A 27,117-nucleotide genomic window follows, 5' to 3' on the forward strand; every position below is an offset into this window, starting at 1 on the left:
TACTTATACCTAGTGAGAGTTTTTATCTCAATGGTATATAAAGGCTCATTATGCATTATGCATCGGAGATTATCCTTATAAATTACCAATATGAAAAACTTTTAACATTATTTAGGTCTATTTTTTATAAGAAATATTGACATACAGTGAAATAGGTCTTTTGTCCAAAGACTGGTTCTTGGGACTTGAAAAATTCTAAGAATTTGTACAAATAAATAAGCCTCATTCGAAATTCCCTAGCATGTTACTTAATAATTCTGGTACACGAACATCATCGGAATATTGATATTCCCTTTAGTGAGTATTGCAAATGTTATTCGATTTTACGATGCGCATTATTTGTTTTTTTGTTTGACAGGCTTAAAAGATATTTAATAAAAAAGCGAAAAGAGATTTTTTTTTAAATTCTAGGTACAGTTTGAAAAACAAAATAATAGAAAAAAATCTTTGATATTTCAACTAGAGGAATTGTTATAAATATTTATACAAATACATAAAAAAATATTTTTAGAAAACTGACAATGTTTTAAGCAATTTAAATAAAATATTCGTCAACTTGTATTATCCTTTAAAAAAAATTAAGTGCTTACCTTTGCTTACATTTTTGCCTAAGTCTCATTGCAAAAATATTTTCAATTTGTACACATGTTAAAAAGAATTATTCTTCTACCACATTAACTTTTAAAAATATATTATGGAAATATGAAATTTATTACATTGCTTTATGTACTTTTATGATATTAAAGGTCCGTTAATAACTGGCATTAGAAGCAACCGATAAGCTTTTTCCGCGGTCGTCGACAAAAATGGCGATCTATCTGGTAATTAGGAAAATTAGCCAGACTCTTTTTTTGCGCTATATTTAGGTTCATTACTGGTAATAAAAGGGTGTGAGCCTCTATACCCATTTCCCATTCTCAACTCATTTATTTTTCACGAGATAATTATTATACATACATAACATTACGTGACAGAGTCGGAACATTTTTAATTAGCACAATATAGAAGTGCAGGAAAAAAGAAGAAAAAGGCGAATAATAGAAATTTACATGTGTTTTGACATTTTCGAGTGAGAGGTAAAGTAATATACATCTTATTATCATATTGTTTAGACCATATTATAACAGAGTTCTATCCAAGTACTATATTAACGTAATTTTGCATCATGCCAGATAAAAAAAAAACAAAACAAAGGTAAGAACACAAAGTCACGGTCTCATCAAATCCATATAATTTTTTAAAAACTACACGTGTTTCGCTCCTATCGTCGAGCATCATCATCTGATGATGCTCCGATAGGAGCGAATTGTGTTTTCCCACAAACGCAAAATACGCCGCTGACCTGGCAAGACATTCAGTTAAGACTAATGATAAATTGAGATTCTTATTCAGCATTCATAGTAATTCCTTTATAGGTATTGTTATATAATTCTTCAATAAAAATGTGGTTATATGTATAGTATATAGCATTGAAAACAAATTAACGAGATGCATAAACTTAATATTAATCTTTAGATGTTATAAAATCGCTGGTGGAATGAAACTAACCATTTCCAGTTTCTGGCCTTTTTCTGGCAAAGCAAACCAGCTGATTTGCTTGACAAATATTTGTAAAGTGGTTAACAAACTCTCAAATGGTTGTTGTCTATAAAATTTGACGATATAACATGAGAGTAAATAAAACCCAGTGACTATTTCATCTTTTTGCATAAATTAGTAAAATAAATATCGGTACCACTCTTTTAGCCTAAAATATCAGTTTTTTGAAAAATAAATTCCATTTAGGTTAGTATTTAATTTTGCGGCATGTTGTGCAATAAATTGGAAATATATATCAAAAAACGTTCCTCCAATGTGCTCATTTCGTTTGGAAATTTAGCATGTCATTAAACTAATGTCCAATGTGACATTGACAATTCTGTCATCATTGCCAATGTCAAATTAAAAAGCTGTGAAACGTCAAAAAGAAACGATGTGTTTTGTTTGGTGTTTGGTTGGTTCAGTTAGGAAGTTTTAGAGTGTTTAATTTATAAATGCAAATTTATAAACAAATTAAAATGAGCCTGTTATCATTTAGATAAAACCTTGATAATTTCCTGTAAGATGAATAAATTACATACCAGTAAGTACTTTGTTTGTCGGTGAAAATGTCGTTTTAGTGTGGTTTGTTGGGTCCTTTGACATTTTGGTGCTCTAATTTCTGCAAGACATATTGCTTTTTTTGAATAAAGAATTTAAATAAACGTTAGATAAATTATCTGTACTTAGGTACTAAGAAGAATATATATAATTACTTTAACACATCAGAAAAAAAATTAGCAAGAACTTCTAACTGTGGCTCTTCCAGATCCTCCCAACATGCCAGCCTTAACGAAGGATAAGGCTAAAGACTGGCAGCTAGAAATCCTCATGGAAAAACTACGGTCTAAAGCCTCACAGTTTAAAACTTTGCCAGAGATTTCAAAGAATGTTCGAATGACCCTTTTGGTAACCCACCTTAGACATTATCTATATCAGTTAACCATAACATAAATATTCTTACAGGAAAAGAGATATTCCTTAGACAGTGTGGAGAAAAGTCAGCATCAAAAATGTTTGGATACTTTACAACATGTGATTAAAGTTACTGGGCGAGAGAGTTTGATCGAAAGATTGGAAAGCTTTACGAGACAACTAGGGTATGTAACCATCACATATTCTAATAAATAATTCAGACATAAGCAGTGTAAATGAGTGTGTGAATAAGTACTGTAATCATGAATGTTTTTTAATAATTATTCGTAACTTTATAAGTGTAAAAGCTCATTTAATAAAGTTTAATAAAAAAACCATAAACTATTAGTACTGCAATTATAATATGAGTTATTCTTAAAAGATTTCTATAATACATATTCCTAAATATTGAAAAATACCAAGAAATATGCATTTCTTTTGACAAAATTTGTTTCTTGGTTAAGTAATGTTATAACAAGCAGGGTCATTGTGCAACTGGACCATGCACTAGTTCTTGACCATTTTGACATTTTATTTAAAGCTGTTTTATGCAAACAATTACTCAATTAGCATCAATAACTCCTAGCAGTAACATCCTGTCAAAAGTGAGAATTTATGTAATTGAATACATCTCATTTTAAGAATGATAAAGATTTAAAAGAGGTAAGATAGTAGTAGTAACTAGTAAGTAGTAGGCATTCCTCAAATGAGCTTAAACTAAATGGGACTAAATGTTATTACATAATAACTTTTGGAGTCAGATTGTCAAAGGCAATCACTGAATTTATAAATATTTAAGAAATAAATTTGATTTGCTAATTGAAGCATTTCAGGATGTAGGAGAGGAGAGAATAAATTGTTACATTGGCAAAGTTTTACTAAAAACTTTTTATATACAAACACCATAAAATCGGTAATTACTTGTAAGTAGACCAGACACTAAAAAATTTACAAATTACTACTAATATATTATTAACTTTAAGAACAACAATAAAACATATTATACTTTATAATATAACAAGTCAAATACAAAACGTAATAAAGAACAGTTGTAAAAAGGAGTTTTAACCTAGTTAGGAATCCCACCTATTAGGATATCTGTTCTGGTTCTCCAAGAACTTCATTAGCAACAACCATCATTTGATTAAATGAAAATAAATTATTATTAAGGTCCACATTAAAAAAGTTTATAGTCAGATAAAATTGACTAGGTTTCAGTCTTTATAATTAAGGTTATTTAATATATTATACAAAAATATCACAGCCTGTGTTTTTCTTCTTACTAGGAGAACATTAAGTGAAAAACTATCAAGCATACTTCTATAAGAAACCAGTTATGTATATGAGTTATTATATTTTTTGGAACTATTCTGTTTGATCTGTATTCACAGATTACAAAGGCATCCATATTTGAGAAGCATATTCAAGGTGGGGTCTAACTATTGCATTATGATTGAGTCTTGAGTATTATGATGAGTCTTGTCATAATGAAGATTTTAAAATGCTTAGTGTTTCTAATGAGAAATCCCAGTGCTTTAAAGGGTTTTCTCAAATGTTTGAAAAATTACTATTAAATTTTATATTTGACTGAAACAAAACTCCTAGATCTTTAACCCTAGTAACTCAACTTCAGAATTTTCAATACTGGTTTAAGATTGGACTCATGTTTCTAGTAAAAGAGATAACTGAAAATTTGTTTAATGCCATTTTACTATTATCAAACCATGTCACACACCTCTCCAAATCTTTCTGTAGCCAAACAAAGTCTTTATGTGTTTTGACACATACAGAGTTTAAAATCATCTGCAAACAGAAGCTCAGCAGAGTTGCAGAGGCAATCAGGCAGGGAGTCAATCTAGCACAAAAAAAGCAGACTATTATGACCCAAATTACGTCCTTGTGGTTCTCCTGAAAAGTCAGCCCTAACTTGTCTGTCATATAGGACTTCAACAAACAGTAAGCATGCTCTGCTGTTCCAAAGTTGATCAGCAGTAGTTTACGATTGACTTGATCAAATGCTTTCTCACAGTCAGTATAAACTAAGTCAATTATGTTTATTGAAAATAGCTTCGGCCACCAACTCTGAAAAGTGTGAAGAAGTTTTTAATTTCATTTTTACTTTCATTATTAAAGAGTGCAAATTGTCTATGTTTAATAGCTAAATTAAATATATGTTTTAAGTAAGCAGCTAAATATTCTGCCAGGCCCATGTATATATAATCTGGAATGTATCAATAAAACTGTCTTAAAATCAAGGTTATACTATGCTTGGCTTACACTTTTCAGGCAAAGATTTTGTTTATTTATTCAGCCAGACTTTTTAAGATGTTTAATGATTATTTTCTTTTAGGCTTAGATTTGTAGTGGAAGCTTCAGGGGTCTTCATATTCTCCGATATGTTCTACCTAGAAATAATTCTAGAAGCATCAGGAGCTGTGAAAGATGTTAAGATCCATCATGAAGGAAAAACAGATCAGCAAAGTTGTACAGAACTGGTAAACTGTCTGTCAAGAGGTGACTTCACAGACTTTACAACCCAACTGGAAGGGTTTGTCTCCATCTATCAACTTAACGCCGAAAAGAAAGTCAAGTGCAAAGCCTTCACAGCTCTGGAGTCACTTGAGGCTGACCTTTGCACATTGGCTCAACTTCAAAATTTTATGAAGGAACCATTTAATGTGATTTATAAGTCTCCAGTTGGTATTTTGGAGAAAAGACGAGGAGGACATCCAATGAAACTGACATACTTTGTGTCCCCTTATGATTTACTTAATGTCGATAAGCATGAAATTGATGCTTTAAGTATTGACAGTATTGTGAGTAAAGGTTTGGGCTATTGGGTGACTGTTTGTATGGAAGGTTCTGCTGCTCACAAGTTACAAACTTCTACTTTAATTACTGTCAATAGAAGTATGAATGGTAGAAGGTAAGCTTTGAATATTTCATTTTAATTTGTTATGTTTCACCCAATTAAAGGCATAAAATATAACAATCATCATTCCTAATATTTTAGGATACACATACAGTGGAATATAAAATATATTGTAGATAATAAATAAGTTTTTTAAATGACAAAAATAATATAAAACTCAAGAGGTTTTTGATCATTAGCAACTTCTAATGATTCCATAAGATATAATTATTATGATTTTATTTAGTTGATAACATCACAAAAATAAGAAAAATTAGAACAATCCAAATGTATTTTAGTTCTCCCACATATACTCCAATAACAGCACAAAACAGTGCAGTAGTTCCAGCATGTTTCACTTTAAAACTCAATAAGCCGATGCCAATGTGTCTGTCGTTAGTAAGAAAAATTCAGCAGATTCAACAATGGCCTGAAATAGACAATAACAATGTGCCACAGCCTTTGCTTAACTCTATTGTTAATCACAGTAGTGACGGTAAAATGAGCTGCAGCAATAATAAAGGGTTATTTGTGGTAAGTAAAAGAGTTCTTCAATAAATCTGAATTAATATTGTTCTATTGTAGACTTTACCGGATCAGACTCACTGCTATTGTATGACGGAAAATCGGAACATGAACAGCATATTTGTGTCAAGCATTCCTTTCACTCATCCAGCTCACGTACCAAGCATATTAATAATTCTTAGAGAACAAGCGTTATTTAATACCATTATTGGAAGTTGTGTGAGGCCAAATAGCAGACAAAGTAAGTCATAATCCCAATATTAAACTGAATTACTTTTAGTTTATTAATACTTATATTTAATAATATGCAATATTTGCAAGGATCTCTGGAGCATTGAGGATTCTGGAGTTTTTAGCAAGAATTTTTTAAAGTATTTTAAGTAAAAAGCCTGTAAAAATATTTTTTTTATTGCCTGAAGGCTTATAACTAAAACATTTTTTATTTAAATTTGTGTTTTATATATATTATTTTGATAATCCATTATTGTAAAGCTTATACTGTACAAATATGAATTAGAAGTGGTAAAGTTATTTGCAGTAATAAGTCAATTGTTGGAAAGTAAATATTTTAAGATAGTTGACATCTTTGTAAAGTTAAGTAGGAAACATTTAGAATGTAAACAGCAATACTCTCATCTGCAAAGTTGCTCATATATTTGATAATATTTCGTTCCAGAACTAAATTATCTCGCCATAATTAGAGTTTTCATAACTAAAACCCAATGGATAATTTGCGAAGCAATTTTTAGGGCTCTCTGATTTCTCTATTTTTCATTATGTAATTGAATGAATAACACGAACTTTTAGTTTTTTGTTGGAACTACTTATTTGACATAATCCAATTATAGGGTTGAGTCCCCACATTTCTGAATTAAGATTAAGTGTCATTTGCTTGTATTCACTACTATCTCAGAATTTTCTGGTTGCTTTCAAATATGTGTTACATTTTGCTCTATTTAGACAATTATCTAGCCAATTTTGGTATGTATAGCTTAGGATTTTTTAATAATTTATTATTTTCATGTTACATTAACTCGGTCTAAAATATTCAAAAATCCTGCAAATTATTAGACTTTAGTATTCTTGTTTAAACTAAATTTTAACCTAATTTTTCTATTTCTGATTATGGGAATTGAGTTCAGGATTTAAAAAAGCAATTTAAGTTTTGCTATTAAGAAAATTAAAATATGCAAAGGATTTCGAATTATTAAAAGTACGGGGATTTCCGAAAGTCTGTTAAAAAGCCTGCCTAGATCCGGCCCTGTATGTTTGAAAACTATATATTAGCTTTAAAATACATAATATAAGGCCCTAGATTTTTGTGCCGTTTAAAAACTTTATTACTTATTTAGCTTTTGAAAACATGACGATGTTCGAGGTGAGCGCCTTATCCTCGACTCAGATCTCCATATCACTGGAGCATCCATTGGAAGAATGCATGGCGACCGCCGACTTTGATCTGTCAGATCTGTCAAACTTAATATGTAGGATTCAGAATCCGGGCACGCCCTCGTCTGGTGTTTCCGATATAGCTTCGGAGGTGGCCACGAAGGTGCTTAATAAAACTTTTTCGATACCTGTAAGTACTACATTTTTTCATGATTTTATTATTAATTTTAGTAATACATTTAGTTCTTACAAATTTTATAATAATAATAAAGGTCATACCTATAAAATCAACAAAATAGGCAAAATGTACAAAAGAGCGAGTTTCAGTTTGGAAAGCCATATAGACCAACTATCTATTTAACTAACCCTGCTAAATTTATTCTGTATTTTATTTGAAATATTTAAAAAAATTACGGGTACTTTTTTATAGATTACTCTCCGTGCCGTAATAAAACTGTGGGAACGTCAAGCGAGTCAGCCCAGCCTTTACCCCGGCCAGGAAAATTTTAGTTTGCCCCTCGGTTCCGTCGACCCCGGCGGCCACAGCAAGGGCCCCGGCGCAGGCCCGGGCTTAGCGGAATTCGGGGGGCTTCATCAGGATAAAATCAAGCAGGAACCGGGAACCGGGCCCGCCGGACCCCAGCAGGGACAGGCGCATCATCAGACCATGATTCAAGTAAGCGAGATATTGAAATAACATAGCACGAAGTAAGTAGTAACAAACTATAAGCAAAAAGTAAAGACAAAATTACGGGCTCAAACTTTTATAATTAAGCCCCACGTGTTTTACCCCTAACGGAGCATTATTCAATGTTTTAAATCATTGTATTATTTATGTAATTCGGTAATTTTTTTAAAAACCTGTTCGTGATATTTATGGTAGGTTTTAATTTAATGAAAGGAAACCATTGTAATGATTTTGATGATTGCCGCAGCATATAATTTAATAAATAATCTAACTGCATTTTTAGTGAGGAGAAAAACAATCTTATAAAGTATCGAACAAAATTAGAGAGACTGGACTAGTTATGATGCAATACAGAAATGTATTGAATTCTTATCATTGAGCTAAAAGATTTATGTCAATAAATAGTTTAACATGCCATTAAAATAAATTCAAAAACATTGTTTCCCAAGATTTATTAGAAAAAATATAACAAATTCTTTGCGACAAAATTAGAAAGACTTATTCATAAAATATATTTGTATCGTGTACTAATGAAATTAAATTAATAATTCGTCCAGTCCCCTTTGTTCTCAATAACTTTTTGACATCTGTTTGTCACATCCAATGACATTGGACATTACCGACGGATCTATTAATTTCCAGGCATTTTCGACCTCTTCAAATAATTGAGCATGATTGCTGATATTTTTGGTGCGTATTTGTTTCTATCTAACTATCTCCCAAAGCTTCTCAATTGGGTTTAAGTCCGGAAATTGTAGTGGCCATTTTAAGACTTGAATTTTATTTTCCACAAACCATTCCTTCACCAGTTTGGCAGTATGTTTGGGGTCGTTATCGCATTGGAACGTAAACCATAGCAGTATTTCCCTTTCGACGTAAGGCAGCACTACATCTTCCAATATAGTACGATACTTAAATCGATCCATGGTACCCAAAACTTTGTAGATTGGACTCGTTCTATAACCTGAAAAACAACCCCAAATAATTGTATTGCCGCCTTCGTGCTAACGGTACCAGAAACATATTATGGATTCTTTTTCAAGTCTTTTATTTAATGGACGATGCACGAAAAATATGAAACTTAGAAAGTCTATCAAACTCGTCACTAAACAACACTTTCAGCCGCTGATTAGTCCTATATGAAACTGCCGAAACCTCTAGCTGAGCCAAAATTTGGTTTGCAGACAGCCGCGGTTTATTTTGAATTAAACGTTTAATTTTCCTGTCCGTTTTGAAGTTTTTCTAGCACCTCTTTTAAGGTTAACAACCCTTCCGTGGAGCCGAAAATTTTGTATTGTTCTTGAAACCATTTGTTAATCACATTAAATTGCTCTTTTATTAATTTTTGCGAGCGACCCGATTGATAAGCTTCTATAATTTTTTCTTTCAAATCTACTGAATAGTGTTTTCCGCGAGTGCAATGCTAATTATCTACACTGGTATTTGTTATATGAAATATGAACAACTGCACCTCAGTGAAACTAAATACAAGACGAGTCTCTTTAATTTTGTCGCAGTAATTTTTTTATTAATATGGACCCGAGGTACTTAATTATATTATTATTTAGTTATATAAAAATATCTTGATTTGTTTTTTAAATACGTTGAGCCATTTCAGGTCAGGACAGGTACAAGATTATTATTTTTTCTGAAGTAGGAGTGATGATCTTCACGAGAGTTGTATAAATTGATTTTTTTTAACGTCCAATATATACTGCATATACTCACAGGGTAACGTTAAAATGTTACGATTTTTAAAGGAATTTCAGCAGTCCTCTCTATAACCAAGACAGGAGGACAACATTGTCTAAATTTAGCTACCATTCCAAATTCAAGCAAGGAATGATGTACAATCTTATTGTTGTTAGTTAATACCTTGCGATTTTAAAATTTTTAAAGATGAACTATTTGGTAAAAACTATTTATTTCTTCGCAAAAAAACTCTTCTTTCAACCGACTTCTGAGGTGTGATAGCGCATATAAAAAGTTGAGTCATAAGTAAATAACATGGTATTGACTTTTTCACCTTGAGGCTAGAGAATTTCAGAGACTGGTGTTTGGAATTGCATTGGTTGAAATGGACATATTGATGTCGATCTGAGAGATAACAGTCAAGACGCTGAATGGCTTCATCTAAAAAATTCTTAGTTTCTTTAAGAGGATAGTAAGTGTGACGCAATAAAATGCCTTTGTGAGGTCTCGAAACGAGGCAAGAGTATCAAGAGATTTTTCAAAACCTTTTAAGATTTTACTAGTGAAGTGGTCAATAACTAAGGTTGTGGACTTGTCTTTCCAGAATCCAAATTGACTTATGGTCAACAGTTTGTTAGATTTAAAGTGTTTTGTTTTTCATTGAAATAGATTTTAGGTAGTCTGTAAATGACTCTTAAGAATTTTCGAGTTTATTCATCGCATTTTCGAATTTAGGTTAAAGTTATCATTTTTTGTTTTGTTATTCATAAGTTTCCTATTTCTTGATTTTTTATTTAACTTATCATTTACTATTTTAAAGGAACAACAAGGCATGTGGAATGACTCAATGATGACGTCAAATTTTCAAAATATCCCACCTTCCGATAGGGTGCTTACCAACATCGAACTAACAAACATTCTGTCAGGTGAAGATAAGTTATTTTCAAAAACTTGTAGGTTTTAATGTATTTGTATTTTAAAACAGATTCGACGGACAAACATTTGTCCGGGAAAAGGCAGAAACGCAAAGCCACAGACGATTTATGGAAAAGTGGCAAACGGAAGGTGGGAGCAAATGCAGAAGACTCGGAACTAATGGATGCGTCGAGTTGTGACTCGACCTCTAGAAGCACCCCAATATCGCAAGAGACTGAAATTGCTACTCCTAACTCAGGGTGGGTAACAAACTCGTAAAATAATAAGTAGTAAAAAATTATAAATTTTATCGGCTAAAACAGCACTGGTCCACATACAAACCCATTTAGTGAAAAATCAGTGATAAAACTATGAAAGGCTTAATTCTGTTCATATTATGCCCTACGGTGCATTTTGTGCGACTATTTTTTCTTTTGAAATTTGGTAAGGAATACTTTAAAAAAATATCTGAAAATTTCAGGCATTTTATTTGAAACAAAATAACACGTTTATCTTCAAGTTTTGCGACTTTGGAAAACTTCACTGAAAAATTTGTTATGTTAACAAAAGAACGAAAAATTTACATTTTTTGCAGGTTTCACGAGATAATTATCATATATATTAATAATCTAAACGGTTTGGATCACACAATTTTTTTTTGTAGCAAATTATTTAGATTTATTACAAGTTTATCAAGTGAATGAATTGGAAAGTAATAAATTTAATGCTAAGTACTGCTTCGCTATTGTAAGTTACCGCAATGGGAATTTTGGTAGGGCATTAACAGAAATATATTAAGAATAACAGTTTTCTTGTTTTAGAATACTGAGAAAATCGTCGTTTAATTTATTTATTATTTGAAATGAAATATCCGGAAACCAGTATCTTTAGTTTATATGAACTTTATGTATGTTTGAAATATATTTATTAGTGAAGATGTTTAACTTAAGACATCAATTTAGGAAATGGTTTTAAATTAATATTATAGATTGAAATGAAAATCTATTTCAGATTATTTTATTGAAAATATAATACTAATTTGAGAAACTTGGAAATGATTTTGAATCAAATGCAAATAAATGGTATAGATTTTTTTTTTAAATAATACGTATAATATACCTTCACGAAAAATACACATATCAATAAAATAAAGCTGATTTTAGGATAAGATGACTGCTGTGTTTTCCTAAAGTTTTTATTTTCTGTTTTGAATTGTTTCGTAACAGGACCAATATGAAATCGTTTTAAGATTTGACTTTTTAACATTTTTGTTTGACACCGGTCTATAAAGTATATTTTCTATTGTTAAAACAATAATAATACAAATTTATCAACTTCATCCTGCATTTGATCAAAAATTATTTGAAAATAAACAAATATATAAATATTAAAAAAGTAATCCAATTTTGCGAACTAAGTTAAAGCGACAAGTCTTGGGCAGTAGAAAAGTCTTCTTATGCCCTTTCGAACATAAAGATGTTCATTCTCAGGAGTTCAGTTCGACAAGTGCTTTCATAGCAATTCAATCTGATATGATGCCAAAAAAACCATTTCGACCTTTAGGGCTCAAATCAAATTGAATCCTTCATGAAAGCGTAGTAAATATACGAAGGGCATAAGATAATAATAACTTATTTCATTATTTTCAAAAATTATCGACTAACAAATTATTTGTTGGTGCAACTGTTGGCCGTTTAAACCTAAAATATTAAAAACAAGGTCCCTGAAAATATTTAGAACGTTAAAGGCCTGAAATTCTTACACATAATAAAACCTTCGCTACAATTAAAATCCTAAAGCTGGGTTGCATACATGCTAGACTTACAGCTTTTTATAGATTCATTACTGATGTCAGTAAAGGTTTGTGCAGAGACTCTTGTCACTAAATACTTATATTCTACCTACAAATTGGTAATAATAAAAAATAACATTGAAAATTATCAGGTCTCAGTCCGATTTAGAACTATCCAACGTTGACTCTTCAGATTATTTGGCAAACATAGGCAAAACTCCTGAGGAATTCCCTTTGGATCAGCCAGAAACCGTTGATATGGAAGAGATTCTCTCTACGGTACAACGAGAACCTTTAAGAAAATCGATACCAGAACCCTCGCCCAGTAGTTGTTCCAGTATAATATCAGATTTAAGTGAAAAAAATATGGGTAATAATTGGCTGCTAATAATTGACTTTTACACCCTTTTAAATAAAGTTAACTTTAACGTTTCAGTTCCACCGAATGTTAGCATAACTCCAATCACAACACCTCCTCTTCCTTCATATTCTCCCGCTGAAAAGCGCACGGGCATCGAAATTATTCCATTAACGCAACCGGCTCCAACAATGATGTCCACTTCAATCACTATCACACCGATAACTCCAAGTCCCAAACCGCCCGAAGATAAAAGGGATCGAAAAAGTAGCAGGAGTAGCAAAGAAGACAAGGAAAAAAAGAGAAAACGGAAAAGAGACGAGAGTCCGATGGGTCCGCCGGATAAAGTGCCTATGAAGCAAGACCCTTTATCGAAACCGGTGTCTGTTAGTATAAAACCGACCGAGAGCCCTCCCTTATCTTCCACTCCGACTTCGCCAAATATGATGAGGAAGTTTAGTCCTTCGCCGACGTCGAATCGGCCTTCGATGTCGCTTTCTGGCAAGTTGAGTCCCAGTTTGGTGAAACCGAAAAGTTCGTCGAGTTCCTCGCATCATAGCAGTCCCAGTCCAAAAAACTCGCCTGCCCACGTGCCTTCCAGTCCTAAACATAGTATCAGGTAAGATTATCCTATATATTTTGTTAACTAAGTGATATTTAAATAATAATTTGATTTTAAATATGGAAAACAGGAGAATGAGTCATATGTTTAATTTTATTTATAGAATTATCGAAACAGGTCAGCCAGTGTATTTAAAGGATTTATTTAATCATTTTTATAATAATTATAATAGGTCAGCTAATTATCAAAAATCATTTGAGTTTGCAACCAGGTTTTGGAATAATTTGCCAAGAGAGGTCAAGACTTTTAAACAGCAAAGGTTTTCGTTATGTATGAAAACTATGTTGCTTAATGAGCAATTAGAAGGGGGTATTAATGGGGCCTGTGAAATATGTATAAGCATATCTAAGTATGCCTGGTGGTTAAAAGTAATACTTTCATTAAATTTAAAACACTTAACTTTAAGTATCTGCACCTTCCTCTGAGCATGCGGCTTCGACACATATGATACACGACAACTCCTCTTTATTTTGTTAAATACATAAATAATAAATAATCTCTTATATTTCATAAATTTATTTACGATATGTAATCGTGATATACTCGTCTGTGAAATATATGCATTAGGGTGCTTATGTTATCGGTTTTTTTATAATGGCTGCGCTGGTCGTTTTCACCATATTGTTTTTAATTGGTTTAGTTTTAATTTTTAAAGTATTTTTGATTTTGATATGATTACAAGTTAGTTGGTCAGTCCGTCAACCATAAATTCTTTTTTTCAAAATAATTGCTTAATTGGAATTAGAAACCTATTGTCATAATAAAATAACTAGTTTGGTTTTTTTATTAGTAGGTTAACATGAAATAGGTAATAAACTTATACGGGTTCGGTCAACACAAGCCTTGGATGCGGAAATAAGTTTATTAACTTGAAATAATTATATTAAAAAGAGAACTAAAAGAAAAATATATCAAAATAGCGGTTCTTATCCTTTTTTCTCTACTAACTAGGCCCATATTAAACGTAGAAACGACCGAGTGGTGAAAGAATAGGCAGGAATGAGGTATAAAATAATTTTTAAGAGTAGGGAGCGTAGAGGATAAGCTTCGACATTTTAATTTTAATTAATCAGCAGCGGAACTCTCTAACTCGATAGACATAGAAATAGACAAGTAAAAAGATAAAAGAAAAATTTCTTTCTATGCGATTAGCACTCGCTATCCTTTTCTCTATGTCATTGGGTATCGTTTGGCTTTAGACTTATATTTATTTTTGTAAAAATTGAATATAACAATATGTCATCGAATGCGAAAGAAATACTGCTATAAAATTTTGACTTTACCTTACATTTCAAAAGAGATGTTAAAAACTACTTATTTGATAAAAACTCGCTAGATATTATTCCATTTTTTATTAGGTCATTGTAGGATTTCCAATTTAGTACCATTTGTGAAGTTTATTTATTCATTATTATTGAAAAATCTTTTATATAAACTGTTTAAACCTTATTACCGTTAAAATTATTTTTTAAATTAGGATAAATGACAAACAAATTTATTAAAGTTTAATTTGTAAAACTTACATTACAGCAGTCCAAAGCATCACGGATCGAGTCCGAAACACCCCAGCGCCAGCGGTAGTGGCAAACCAAGTATTTCGGCTCTAAAAAACGCGGCAAGTTCTCCGTCGAGTAAGAGCAGCTCGGGGGAGAAGAGCAAAAACCGAGATAGTTCAAGAGAAAAGGATAAGAATCGCGGCATTATTAGCAATACGAAAAGCAAATCCAGTTCTTCGCTCAAAGTTAAACCGTTAGATTTAAACATCGGCAGCACGGAGGGTTTTACGCAGGAATCCCTGCCGTCGCCCAGTGGCGAGTCTAAGAGTAACGCAAACTTGTTGAGGAATCGCAAGGGGTCACTGTCGGCAATAGTGGACAAGTTGAATATTAAAGTGAACGCTCAACAAACTGACGTTCCCACTGACTTAAGTTCAAAGTCGAGTAGCAAATCTATGAGTAAAGATGGTAAAAGTGGGACAAAGGTAAATATTTGTGTTAGACATTTGTTAATGAGTAATCGAAAATTTATCCTTAATACCGTTAAATCTAAAAAGAAGTAGTCGGGTTCTGGTGTTTTTTTAAGGTAGAAAAATTCATGATCTGTTGGAGGACATTCTTTAATCCAACTATACTAAACTTAGTCGTACCGCCGCTCTTATACTGGTTTGTTCTAATGAGCATATGGAGTGAACGGCAAAAATATGGAACAAATTCAATAAAAATAGATAGCGCTAAAAATAGCTCGCACACTCATGTAGACGTGGTCAATAGCAACTTTCTAATTCTAAATGAAACATCCTGTATGTGATTACATTTTTGGATTCTACACAAAATTATAAACATTTTGATGTTTCACATGCCATACTTTTATTCAACTCTTTCTAAGATGCGCGGTTTTAAAAATTGCTGTTTTTTATGAATTTAAAAGCCTTTAAAACTTATTCTACTAAAAATAGAAAAAAAAACGAATTTCACTTCAGTGGCGGCTCGTGGGAAAAAAAGTAGGTGAAGATCTGCATGGCCCAGAAAACAGTATTAAAGTTAAAGCTGACTTACCTAGTTTTTATAAATCAAGTCGATCCTTCGGTACTTTAAGGAAGCGAATCGGTTAATAATATCCTCGTAAAACGGATGTTGCATTTGCATAAGTTCTTTTAATAGTTCTTTATGTAGTGAAATAATAGCCAAACTGGAAAGTCTGTCTTGTGAATAGTATTTCTTGTAAATGTTTTTAGCCGTTGTTCGTTGCGGAAGGCTGCCTGCAACGCTGCCAGACTTTGCAGATTGCCGTGAACATTAGGATGTTATGAATGATTACTATCTTAAAATAATTAAATCTATATCTTTAACTGCTCTTACTTTACAATTTAGTTAAAAAAAAGAGTGCATCCTCATTTCTCTTTTCATAATTTAAACTTCCATTTTTTCAAATTTTATCATTTATCTAATACCTTGTTACTTGCCAATAGGAGTTCTTTCTATACAAATCTGACAGCGGCGCATCTACTAGTTGTGCCACCTGATGAAACGAGAGGTTAGGTTGTTTATATTTATGTTCTGTGGTTGCCGGTATTTCTGACGAGATACGCAGTAAACATTAGCTCATTTTTGTGTTTTTTTCTAAAATCGGAACTGTTTATTTCCGCGAAACGTGTATATTTATGTAAACGTTTATATTTATGTAAACTCTTCGCGTACTTTTAAATCGCAAAATCGTACTTTCGGACTAGAAAAATCCTCGGAAAAACCGGGTCTCCGGCGCGCCGCGGTTTTATTTGTTTATATCAGACTTTAATACTTCAGTTCGTATTTAATTTAATGTTTTTCTCCTAGTTCGGCTTGTAGTTTATACCAGAGTGTAAATATGCCTCAAATGTGTTGTGTTCCGGGTTGTAACGGAAACTATAAAAACGGACCTAAAGTGCATGTCTTCGGTTTTCCTAAGGATATACCTAAATCTAAGGGGAAAATGGGTAAAAGCCATACACAGAGATGACTTTGAGCCCACAAACAACACGACAGTATGTGAAGCTCATTTTCCTGAAGGTAGTATAATAAAGAGTATTTTATTATACGTTTTATTATACATATTAAGTTCAAGATTCCAACACAGGTAAAATGTTTACAATAGAATTACTAAAACCATGACTGAAACTTTTGAAACTTTTTTATATAGCGAACCAGTTTGTGTTTTAACATTACAAGACAACAAAATAGTGCATTCTTTAAATTTTATTTGTGAACAATTAGCTTTGCTTACAACTGCAAAGGAAAGGTACAGAAATTCAAGTAGTACAATAATTTTGACTTCTATAATCTATACTATTAGTCCTCATGCATACAAGTATTTAAGAGATTATGGATCCCTAATTTTACCACATCCTCAAACTATAATGAGTATTTGTAACAAACACATGACCGATCCCCACATAGATGAAAAAAAAATGTTTTTAACTTATGCCCGAAATGTGTTTAGTTTACTAAAGGATCATGAGGGATTTGTGACACTACTTTTTGATGAAATTCATATTGACCCTTACATGGACTATAAAGGCGGTAATATCACTGGAACATCAGTCAATAATAAGTCTCTAGCTTCAACGGCATTTACTTTTATAATTACAAGTGTGTGTCCCAGCTTTAAGGAAGTAGTTCACATAGCCAAATGTTCACATGATTCACATCTCCAAAATTACATCAGACATACTTTATAATTTTATTAAGACAATTATTGAAAATTTAGAGGAGATTGGGTACATAGTTTTTTAATAGTGTGATAATAATGCCATTAGTCATTTTTCAACTGCAGACCAACATAGCATTGTTTATACTCATCCCATAGATAATCAGAGACCATTATTTTACCTACTTGACACAGTTCACTTACTTAAATGTGTATTTACTAATTGGCTTAACTCTAAACCAGACCAAAAATTTTATTTTCCTGATTTTGACAGCTCGAAGAAAAAATGTGCTTCTTTTTCTGCATTTAAAAATTACATGAACTGGAGTATACTTAAACTTTTTAAGCTTTTAAAGTCAATATATGTATTTATGTGTATATAATAACATTTTTTACTACTTAATGGTATAAAAAAAATAAAAAAATTCCTAAATACGTATGCTGAATTTTGGCGCAGATGTAGGGGAATTGGGAGTCTGCATTTAATATTACACCATAATATTTAACCTGACATTCAACCAGAACTAAAACATACCTTTGAATGTTTCCTGAACTCTATTCTATTCCTAGCATTTTTTAAAATAAGTCAAATTTTGAGATATTAGCATATGAAATCCCTTGGTTTTTAAAAATCGGTGGCCCACATCGATGACGTCACGCGCCAAGCACTAAGGCCTTGTCTTTGAGTGGGTGTTGATATAACACGGGATCTTCACTTGGACATAAATTAGTATATTGGGGTTTTGCGGGTTGCGGCGCGGAACTGATTAATAGAATTTATTGTTTATTGGATAAACTGATATATTATTTAATAAAAACTAGTTATTTTGGTACTTTTTGATTGTCTTAGATCAAAAGAGAATACTCATATAATATATGTTGTTTTTATTTTCATATTTTATTTATATTTTTTGGTGAAGCTCATCTTCACCTACTTCACCTGACGAGCCGCTCCTGTTTCACTTTTGTATTCTTACTTTTTAATTCCTTTTTTATGAAAACATACAAAATATTCAATCTTAGAAAGAGTTCAATAAAAGTATGGCATCTGATACGTCAAAATGTTTATAAATCTGTGTAGAATTCAAAAATGTAATCACATACAGAATGTTCCATTTAAAATAAGAAAGTTGGTGTTGACCGCGGCTACATGAGACCCTGTATACAAAATTTTTGTTGGAAAAATGCGCAACGAAAAATATTTTAATAGACGAGTGCCAACATTTTTTTGAACACACTCTCATTTATTTTTTATTGAATTTGTTCCATATTTTTGCCATTCACTGTATGACCAAAACTACTATTGTGTCTAAGTGTGCGTATATTAGTTGGAATAAAGATTATCCTATAACAGCCCATGACTTTTCCTACGTGATTATTGCTTTACAGCTGCAATAGCAGATGTACTGAACAAATACTTTTTATTCATTTTAAAGGCAGTGGGCGACATTAAAAACTCGGAATATATGGTTAAGACCAGCTCGGACGGCTTAAAACTCACCATCAACAAACCTCGCACGAAAGAAAGCAAATCATCGAGTAGCACCGGCAGTTCGAATGTTCAAAGTTTATCTAAAACGCCATCCACGAGCCTAACGGGCTCTCCAAAGGTCCACACGGGATTAAAACCTGGAGTGAACAGTGGTCCGGCTTCGAAAAAACCTCAACAGCAAATACAAAAAAGCAGCAGTTCCTCTAGTATACCCAACTCCTCCTCAACTACTTACAATGCTTCCGGAAGTCTTAAACCCACTAGCAAACAACCAAGCAGTTCAAGTAGTTCTAAGATGCTAAGTAGTCTTCCCAAATCGATTTCGAAACCTACCACGTCGCCTAAAACTAGTTCAAGCAGCAGTGCGACCGACTTAAGTAGCAAAAGCAAAGACCGTTTGAAGCCGAGCAAGAGCTCATCTGATAAGTCAATATTTTCGTCACTTAAAGACCGGGGGAAAGGTAGTCCGACTCAAAACGACTCTGATAGTGTATACAAACTGCAATCGAAAGTCGATCCGTACACTTCCGCTCTGATGATGGAAGGAATGATGAAAACTTTGGATAAGAACTTCCAAATTCCGAAGTTGTCGGACAAGAAAAAAAATGAGACGAATAATGTAAATAGGAGTACAGTTGACACGAAGATTTTTGATATGATGGTTAAGAATGATATTAAGTACCCGTTAAGTATACCGGCGATGAATCCTCTCGACCAAAAAATTCGGAACAACATGAGCATGTTGTCTGGAAAGGACGATTTGGATGACAAGAAGAAAGATGGACCGCAAAACTTATCTGGTAAGTACAAATTTAGTTGATATTTATAATCGTTTAAAACATATATTGTTATGAAATTTTTGTGCTGAATTTGACAAGATTATCACTTCTATAATAGTCAAAATGTATAGCTTTAAAGGGATCTTTTTTTTAATATTAATTGCTAACTCTGGATATATATGCGATGTAATACATAATAACATAAACCTTTTGGGATTTTTTTTAAAAAACAAACATAGCACGCAAGGTATCACAGTTATAGATACTTACGATAGGAATAATTTTTTAAAGACCGAAAATGAACTCCAGTATTATGTGATATAATTTTAAACAAATTAGGTGAACATGGCAAAATATTTTATCACAGAATACTGGATACCTGCTCGTTTTCAGTCTATAAAAATTCATTACTGTCCATATTATTACTTGCTATGATAAATAAATAATAGAAAATAAAAGTTTATTAAATATTTTATAAAATATAGCTCTTATTAAGGAATTAGGAGCTATTTAGTTGCATTCCATTCGACTTAAAATTTTAAACAAAATTAGATCAATATGAGAAAGTATTCTATAAAAGATTTATTTTACAATTTAATAAGCATTTCTTGGCTTTTTAAAGAGGACCTTTTGGTTTTATTCTATTGTAGCAATGTATATATTATATATTTCGAATCTTTGATTTGGGTTAAATATGCACACTTTTTCTCCACTGCACAACTTTAGCCTGAACCTGTCTATTACATAATTTCTTTTTGTTTTTTTAATTATTATTTACGTCATACCTACTCCATTCTATATTCTACTAGTTCATTTATTATTGCAATAAAAAGATTCTTTATTTATGTTTATGTTCTTTAATTTGTTTATATGTTAATTCTATTTTTTAGTTTTTTTTATTTATTTTTCTTTTGTAATTTTACTTTTCCAGGGACTTCAAATTGATATTGTTGCCAATGCAAAGCGATTTTTTTATGTGATATGTAATTAGTGTAAGTAGCACAGTAAACCACATACTAACTAATAAAATACTAATATGGTTTTGAATTCTTCTTGAAATTGTCAAAAAATTCGGTTAAACTAACGATTTGCTTGCATAACACAAGGTTTTTATGGTAGTTTAGAGCATTGCAAACCTTCTTTTGAATATTAGTTTAGTTAAGTCGATTTTTATTTTCTTAACAAAGCTAGAAATTTGACATTTGTTACGTAGACTAGTACTAATTATCGAATACCGTATTTAACTATTCAACATCCAAGTCAATTTGTAAAAGAAAAACTAAAAATCTTACTTAAAATACTTTTCAAATAATTTTTTGTTCGTAAATGATCTCGTTTTTTGCCCTACATTTGCCTGAGTTTTGCTATATAATCTCAGGTTTTTTTATTTGCCGTTTTACGCGGAAACTTATAAATTTTAAAGAAAAATTAGGCAATTAGGTATTTAAGTGATATAGACTAAAGACCTTCCATTGGGTTCTTATTACCTTTTAAGAAACACGAAGAGCAAGTCAGAGCAATTTGTTGCTTATTTTTGTGGTTAACAATATGCTATTAAAACAAATCAAAAATATACAGGGTGTTTCAGAACTATGGGATCAAACTTCTAGGGGTTGTTCAGTGCAACAGTAGAATCCATTTGAGTATAGGAACCCATGTCCCGAAATGTGTCACTACGCCACTACGGCCCTAAGACGCGTTTAATTTTAGAAAAAATATTAATTACCTAAATAGGATCTGATGCATTTATTTTTACCTTTTGTATATGATACCATCACAACAATTGTTCAACATGTCTTCCTCCAACCTCAATACCGATTTAAACGCCGCACATGATTTCGGCGGACTACACTAAAAATTTGATCCTCGTTTTGAATGATTTCAAATGCTGCTGTTATTCGTCCAATTAAGTCTAGCTCTGATTCTACTGGAGTTTCGTAGACTAAAGACTTTACATGTCCCCACAAAAAAAAATCGAGCGACGTTAAATCGGGTGACCTAGGAGGTCAAGAAACTGCTCCACCTCTGGCAATCCAACGATGCCCAAACCGCTAAGCCAAATACTCGCGTACTTGTACAGCAAAGTGAGCCGGCGCACCATCATACGGAAACCACATTTGCTGTCTAACGTTTAGTGAAACATTTTCAAGGAGTTCTAGGAGAACTTCCTCTAAGAAACGCAGATAAATAGGTCCTGTTTACCGTTCCGGTAGAAGGTATGGCCCAATTAAATAATCATCAACAATGCCTGCCCATACGTTGACAGACCAATGATTCTGATGTTTTCTTGGAAAAATTGCATAAGGATTTTCTTCGTCCCAAACATGGCTATTCCTACTATTAAAAATACCGTCTCTTGTGAAAGAGGCTTCATCGGTCCACAAAACATATCGTAAAAAATTTGGTTGTGCAATGATGTGATCCAGAAGCCATCGATAAAATTGAACTTTCTGGAAGTGGTAAGGATGGAGTTGTTGCTCGTGTAGTACCCGCCAGAAAGAAGCGTTACTCGTATTCATATTCTTAGCGACGTCACGGGTGCTATTTGATGGTTCATCGGCAACTCGCTGAAGCACCTCTTCTTCAAATTCGACCGTTCTTACGGTTCGAGCAACACCAGTATCATGCATCTTGGTCTTAAACATGCCTGTCTCAGTGAGCCGCCGATGAACCGCAATAAACTTTTTGTATCCAGGATGCTGTCGTTCGGGATAACGTTCATGATAGAACCGCGTTGCTGCTCGTGCATTGCAGTTTGTTGCTCCATATGCCAAATGCATATCCGCCAATTCTTGATTGGTAAAGTTTTGCATTAGCAATAAATGTTTAAAAATTGTAAGCTATATAATTTTTAAACATGACATTGAGAATTGACATTGATAAGCGTTGATTTTAAACAATTGTTGTTATGGTATCATGTACAAAAGGTAAAAATAAATGCAGCAGATCCTATTTAAGTAATTAATGTTTTTTATAAATTTTAAGGCGTCTTAGGGCCGTAGTGGCATAGTGACGCATTTCCGGACTCGGGTTCCTATACTCAAATGGATTCTTCTGTTGCACTGAACAACCCCCAGAAGTTTGATCCCATAGTTCTGAAACACCCTGTACAAATTAAATGTTCTTGAAATATCATACATTCTTATTATCCTCGCTATATATTTATTACTGTACAATAGACCATTCCTCTTTTAATCAATTGTAGTAACCATACCGAAAATTGAGCAAAAAGCAGGCAAATATCTAAAACTATTAGTGAAATTTTTAGTTGTTCTTTACAAAGCTCACCCACGATAAACTAATAACGTCTAGAACTAGATATTTAATTACATATCATCTATATTATTATATCTTTCTACTTTTAGGGAGCGATGATCTATTTCTATCTTCGGACCCTCTAAACCCCTACTCGTCGAATAACGACACGCTACACGGCCTAACTCTAACCTCGAAATACGCTCCCACCACCACGATTGACACGGAGGCATTAGATTTTAGTAAAACACCCACTTTTCCCCATTCTCCCTCGGTCAGCGTTCACATAGTCAATTCTAGGGCATCGAGTAGAAGTTCCAGCTGTATAGGGGATGAAGATCTGTTGGACGAGGGATTAGTCACGTTGGGAAAGTAACAGTGTTTTTAAGGTGCTAAGAAGATCTGATGTACGTGTTATAGAAATTGAGAGATGATTTAGAAAGGGAGAAGAAATATCTAGATTATGGAGAGTGATTTAAACATATTCGGCTTTAAAGGTTGATAGAACTTTAAATGGATTCTGTTGGAACAATTAATTTAGAAAAAATGTTAATCGTTTTAATTTTATCGTTATTTAAGGTTCAAGATTGTTTAAGAATTTTTTTCTGAAGTTGTAAATATAAATTCTTGATCTATTTGGTAGTCCTCAGCCCTTGCGGTTAACTAATTTTTTATTTAAATTTTAAAAGAATGGACATAGAATTGTTATTTTAGAATCATTTATTGTTCACTCAATTTTTAAAAGTAATATACTCAAAGTGTTGAAAGGAATAAGTTAATCGAAATATAAATAATTACATATGATCTTCAGAGGAATATAAGCTATTAAGACCAATATAATTTTTTTCTATTGAAATTCACCATGCATTGAATTTCTTAACTAATTATTGTTTTGCTCATAAGTTTGTAATAAACAGTAGGAGAATGTGTAAATAAGTAGGACAAAATTCTGAATTAACTGCCATTTTTTGCCACTATGTCGTGGTTTGTATACACTGATTTTATAGAAATCCTAAGGTAGTGGTACCTTACCTGAAAGGAAGCAACGCTAGATTTTGCAGATATAGTTTTTTTAATATACTGGACATTACACAGTACAAAATATCCCAAAAAAAGTTTATTTTTGTGTTTACATTGATGTTTCGACAATTTATTTTGTAATCGGCAGGATGCTACAAGTAAGTCTATCTCTCAGAATTAGCCAGTCCACAAATACACTGCTTAACAATCGAAGTGGATATTATAAAAATCTGCAATTTTAGTTTGCCAATGATTTACAATAAAACAAAATTAAATGTAATAAATAAATCTCTATAAGTTCACTCACAATAGCCCCAAAAAAAATTAAATAAACAGATATCTCCTAAAAAATTTAAATTTTTAGGAGTAATTTTTTAAACACACAACAGGAAAAATTAAAATAAAATTACACCCTGTAAAGCGTGCCCCAAAGTCCTATCGTGAAAATTAATACCTCGTAGGTCCATCCCTGGCTCGTCTTAGTGCTGTCATCCTGTTTGGCATAGTTCTTATTAAGTTGTTAATGTAGTGTTGAGGAATGTTTGCCATATTTCCGGTAATTGATTGGCTAGTTGTTCTAAGGTTAGAGGTGGCTGTTCGAGCTGGTTTAATCTTCGTGACATTTCGGCCCATACATGTTCAATGCAATTCATGTCGGGTGAATGTGGTGGCCAGTCCATTCTGGTAATGCCATGAAATTCAATGCGATCATTGACATTGATTAAAACGAAGTCTTCGCCTATTGCACCAAAAAATGGTACAATTATGTTCTCTATAATAATGTCTCTATATAGTATAGTGTTCATTGTTTCATTTCTTAACACCACTAAATCGGTGCGGCCATCGAAACATATGCCTCCCCAAACGCAAACTGAACCGCCACCAAAAAGGGTAGTGGGCGCTATCAAATTTTCATGGTATCGCTGTCCCCTTTCCCTCCACACCAAAATTCGACCATCACACATATGTAGCTGAAATCTGGACTCATCCGTAAACATACAAGACCTCCAGTTTTGAAAATTCCAGTTACTGTGTTCTATTGCCCACCGATTTCTGAATGCACGATGTTCCCCCGTCAACCGTGGATGTGTGGCACGTCGTCTGGCTCTTAAATTGGACGCATGCAATCTTCTTCTAGCAGTTTGATTAGAAATTACCCTCCCAGTAGCATGCCTTAAGTAGTTGTTAATTCTCGAAGCCGTAAATGTTCGGTTTCTTCTTGCGGTTACTGTTATATAGCGGTCTTGAGCATGAGTTGTAGCACGTTCTCGGCCTCCACCATGCCTGTAAGCTGCAGACCCAGTCTCTACATATCGATTTTATGCACGACTCACGACACTTTGGGACACATTCAGCCGGTTAGCAACTTCTTGAGTTAGGCCCTCCTGTAGCCAACGTACTAATTGCTCGAGTTGCACTGTTTCTAACCGTCGTAGAACCATTATTTTTAAGAAAGTAAAGAGATTTATTGGTAACAATGAGAATAATAAAGTCTCTACAAGCGCTTTTATGTGACTAAATTGTTAGGATTTTGAAACCGAATTCTTTAAAAGAGATAAGAATGTATGGCAAAAAGGAAAAAAATATTTGCTATCAACAGGATTTACTCATAGCATAAAACGCAACTTGATGAATTTAATTTTTTAGGCAAATTTCGGTAATTTATAAAATATCCAGTTCGATTGTTGAGCAGTTTATTAAAAATTCAGAATGAAAATTAATATAATTTTTCTGATGGGCATATATATTTTTCTTATATTTACAAAACTCTAGGCTAGTTAATTATGGTAAAACCTGGAAATGATTGGTAGGCAACCTTTATTTATTCCAGCAAAGCAAATTCACAACTCCCTCGCCAAAAATTAAATACTTTTAGATATCAAGCAAGCATACCAACAATGTTAGGAATATCGCCAAAATTATTTGTTTTAATAATTAAACCTCAAGTTTGACCTCTACCTCTGCTAATATTTTTAAATAATAACCAAATGTAGTTAATTTCAGTTCTTATTATGCCATGAGCGAAGTGTAAGGCTAAATCAATATTTTCAGTTTGCAATTCTTTTCATTGTGCTACTCGACATTTTCATTTTCAATCATTAATTTGTATTTTTGGTTATGGTTATAATTGTAATTTTAATAACGTTTTCAATAATGCTTTACACGTCTAACTTTCCTTAAAAAAATAAAATTAATGATGATCAACGAAAGATGAAACGTCCATAATACCACTTTAGACAATATTGAAATACTTTTCCTAATTGGCATAAATGGGTTTCTGAAATTTGATCAACACTGGGCTAATTAAGTTATCATTCTCAGTCAATTGTTACCTTACAAAAAAAATACACTTTTGTATAAATTATGCATAGGTCTAACCCAACATAGTGTGTAAAAAATATTTACTAACACATGAACATTGTATTATATTATGTAATTTTTTTACAACAATTTGTATATGCTAAGCATATTTTTTGTAGTACAAATATCATGTGGGCAAATGTGTCTTTTATCTGATTTTCTATTATATAAGATGTTAACAAATTTAAACTGTATATAAAGATTAAAAATATACGTAACAAAGTTTTAATTTAAGACATTGTTTTATTTTATGAGATCCTGTTAAATATAAATATACGGCTAAATGGTTGGCATTTTCCCTCACACATTATTGTTTTTAAATATAAAAAAAACCATTTACGTTCGAAGTATATTACAGTTGTTTAGTTTTAAAAAAACTTTTTATTGATAAATATTAAATTGCTCGTACAGTTGTTACAAAAAATGTTTGAGAACTTGGAACCGATTCTTTTCTTTTATCGAAAGCTGCGCTATCTAATAAATGTATAACTATAATGTGTTGACCGTTAAAATTAGCAAAAAATACCCCAACTTAAACGGCTCTAGAGTACTTTGTAAACATTCTCACAACCATGTTTTACCCTCGAGCCTATCTTCAGGAATATATACGAAGAAATGTGAATAGAATTTGTATAATTATGAA

At 32.4% G+C, this 27,117-nt stretch overlaps 2 protein-coding genes across 5 annotated transcripts in view; one reads left to right on the plus strand and one right to left on the minus strand.

The window, feature by feature from the left end:
* The window catches only part of LOC126737314 (rap1 GTPase-activating protein 1), a 349,016-nt gene that overhangs the window by 320,592 nt on the left and 1,307 nt on the right, over positions 1 to 27,117 (minus strand). The window lies entirely within an intron of this gene.
* LOC126737313 (mediator of RNA polymerase II transcription subunit 1) lies at positions 1,950 to 26,708 on the plus strand. Of its 4 annotated transcripts, XM_050442169.1 has the most exons (16): positions 1,950 to 2,122; positions 2,348 to 2,487; positions 2,545 to 2,678; positions 4,844 to 5,419; positions 5,704 to 5,938; positions 5,990 to 6,170; positions 7,282 to 7,508; positions 7,749 to 7,994; positions 10,519 to 10,624; positions 10,684 to 10,873; positions 12,558 to 12,775; positions 12,824 to 13,382; positions 14,916 to 15,366; positions 19,004 to 19,859; positions 20,770 to 20,830; positions 23,204 to 23,347. In XM_050442169.1, exons 1-15 carry the CDS (start codon positions 2,104 to 2,106, stop codon positions 20,781 to 20,783), a joined length of 4,152 nt encoding a protein of 1,383 aa, XP_050298126.1. In that variant the 5' UTR covers positions 1,950 to 2,103; the 3' UTR covers positions 20,784 to 20,830; positions 23,204 to 23,347. The 4 variants fall into 4 exon arrangements, with proteins under 4 accessions (XP_050298126.1, XP_050298123.1, XP_050298124.1 ...); XM_050442166.1 differs by lacking the exon at positions 20,770 to 20,830 and having other exon boundaries at positions 23,204 to 26,708; XM_050442167.1 differs by lacking the exon at positions 20,770 to 20,830 and having other exon boundaries at positions 12,842 to 13,382; positions 23,204 to 26,708.

The sequence above is a fragment of the Anthonomus grandis genome, chromosome 6, assembly GCF_022605725.1.
Source record: "Anthonomus grandis grandis chromosome 6, icAntGran1.3, whole genome shotgun sequence".
NCBI classification, from domain to species: Eukaryota; Metazoa; Arthropoda; class Insecta; order Coleoptera; family Curculionidae; genus Anthonomus; species Anthonomus grandis.

Coding starts and splice junctions, on each gene's coding strand:
- LOC126737313 (XM_050442166.1), top strand. Junction 2,679..4,843: donor AGCTTTACGAGACAACTAGG/GTATGTAACCAT, acceptor ATTTTCTTTTAG/GCTTAGATTTGTAGTGGAAG. Junction 5,420..5,703: donor AGAAGTATGAATGGTAGAAG/GTAAGCTTTGAA, acceptor AATGTATTTTAG/TTCTCCCACATATACTCCAA.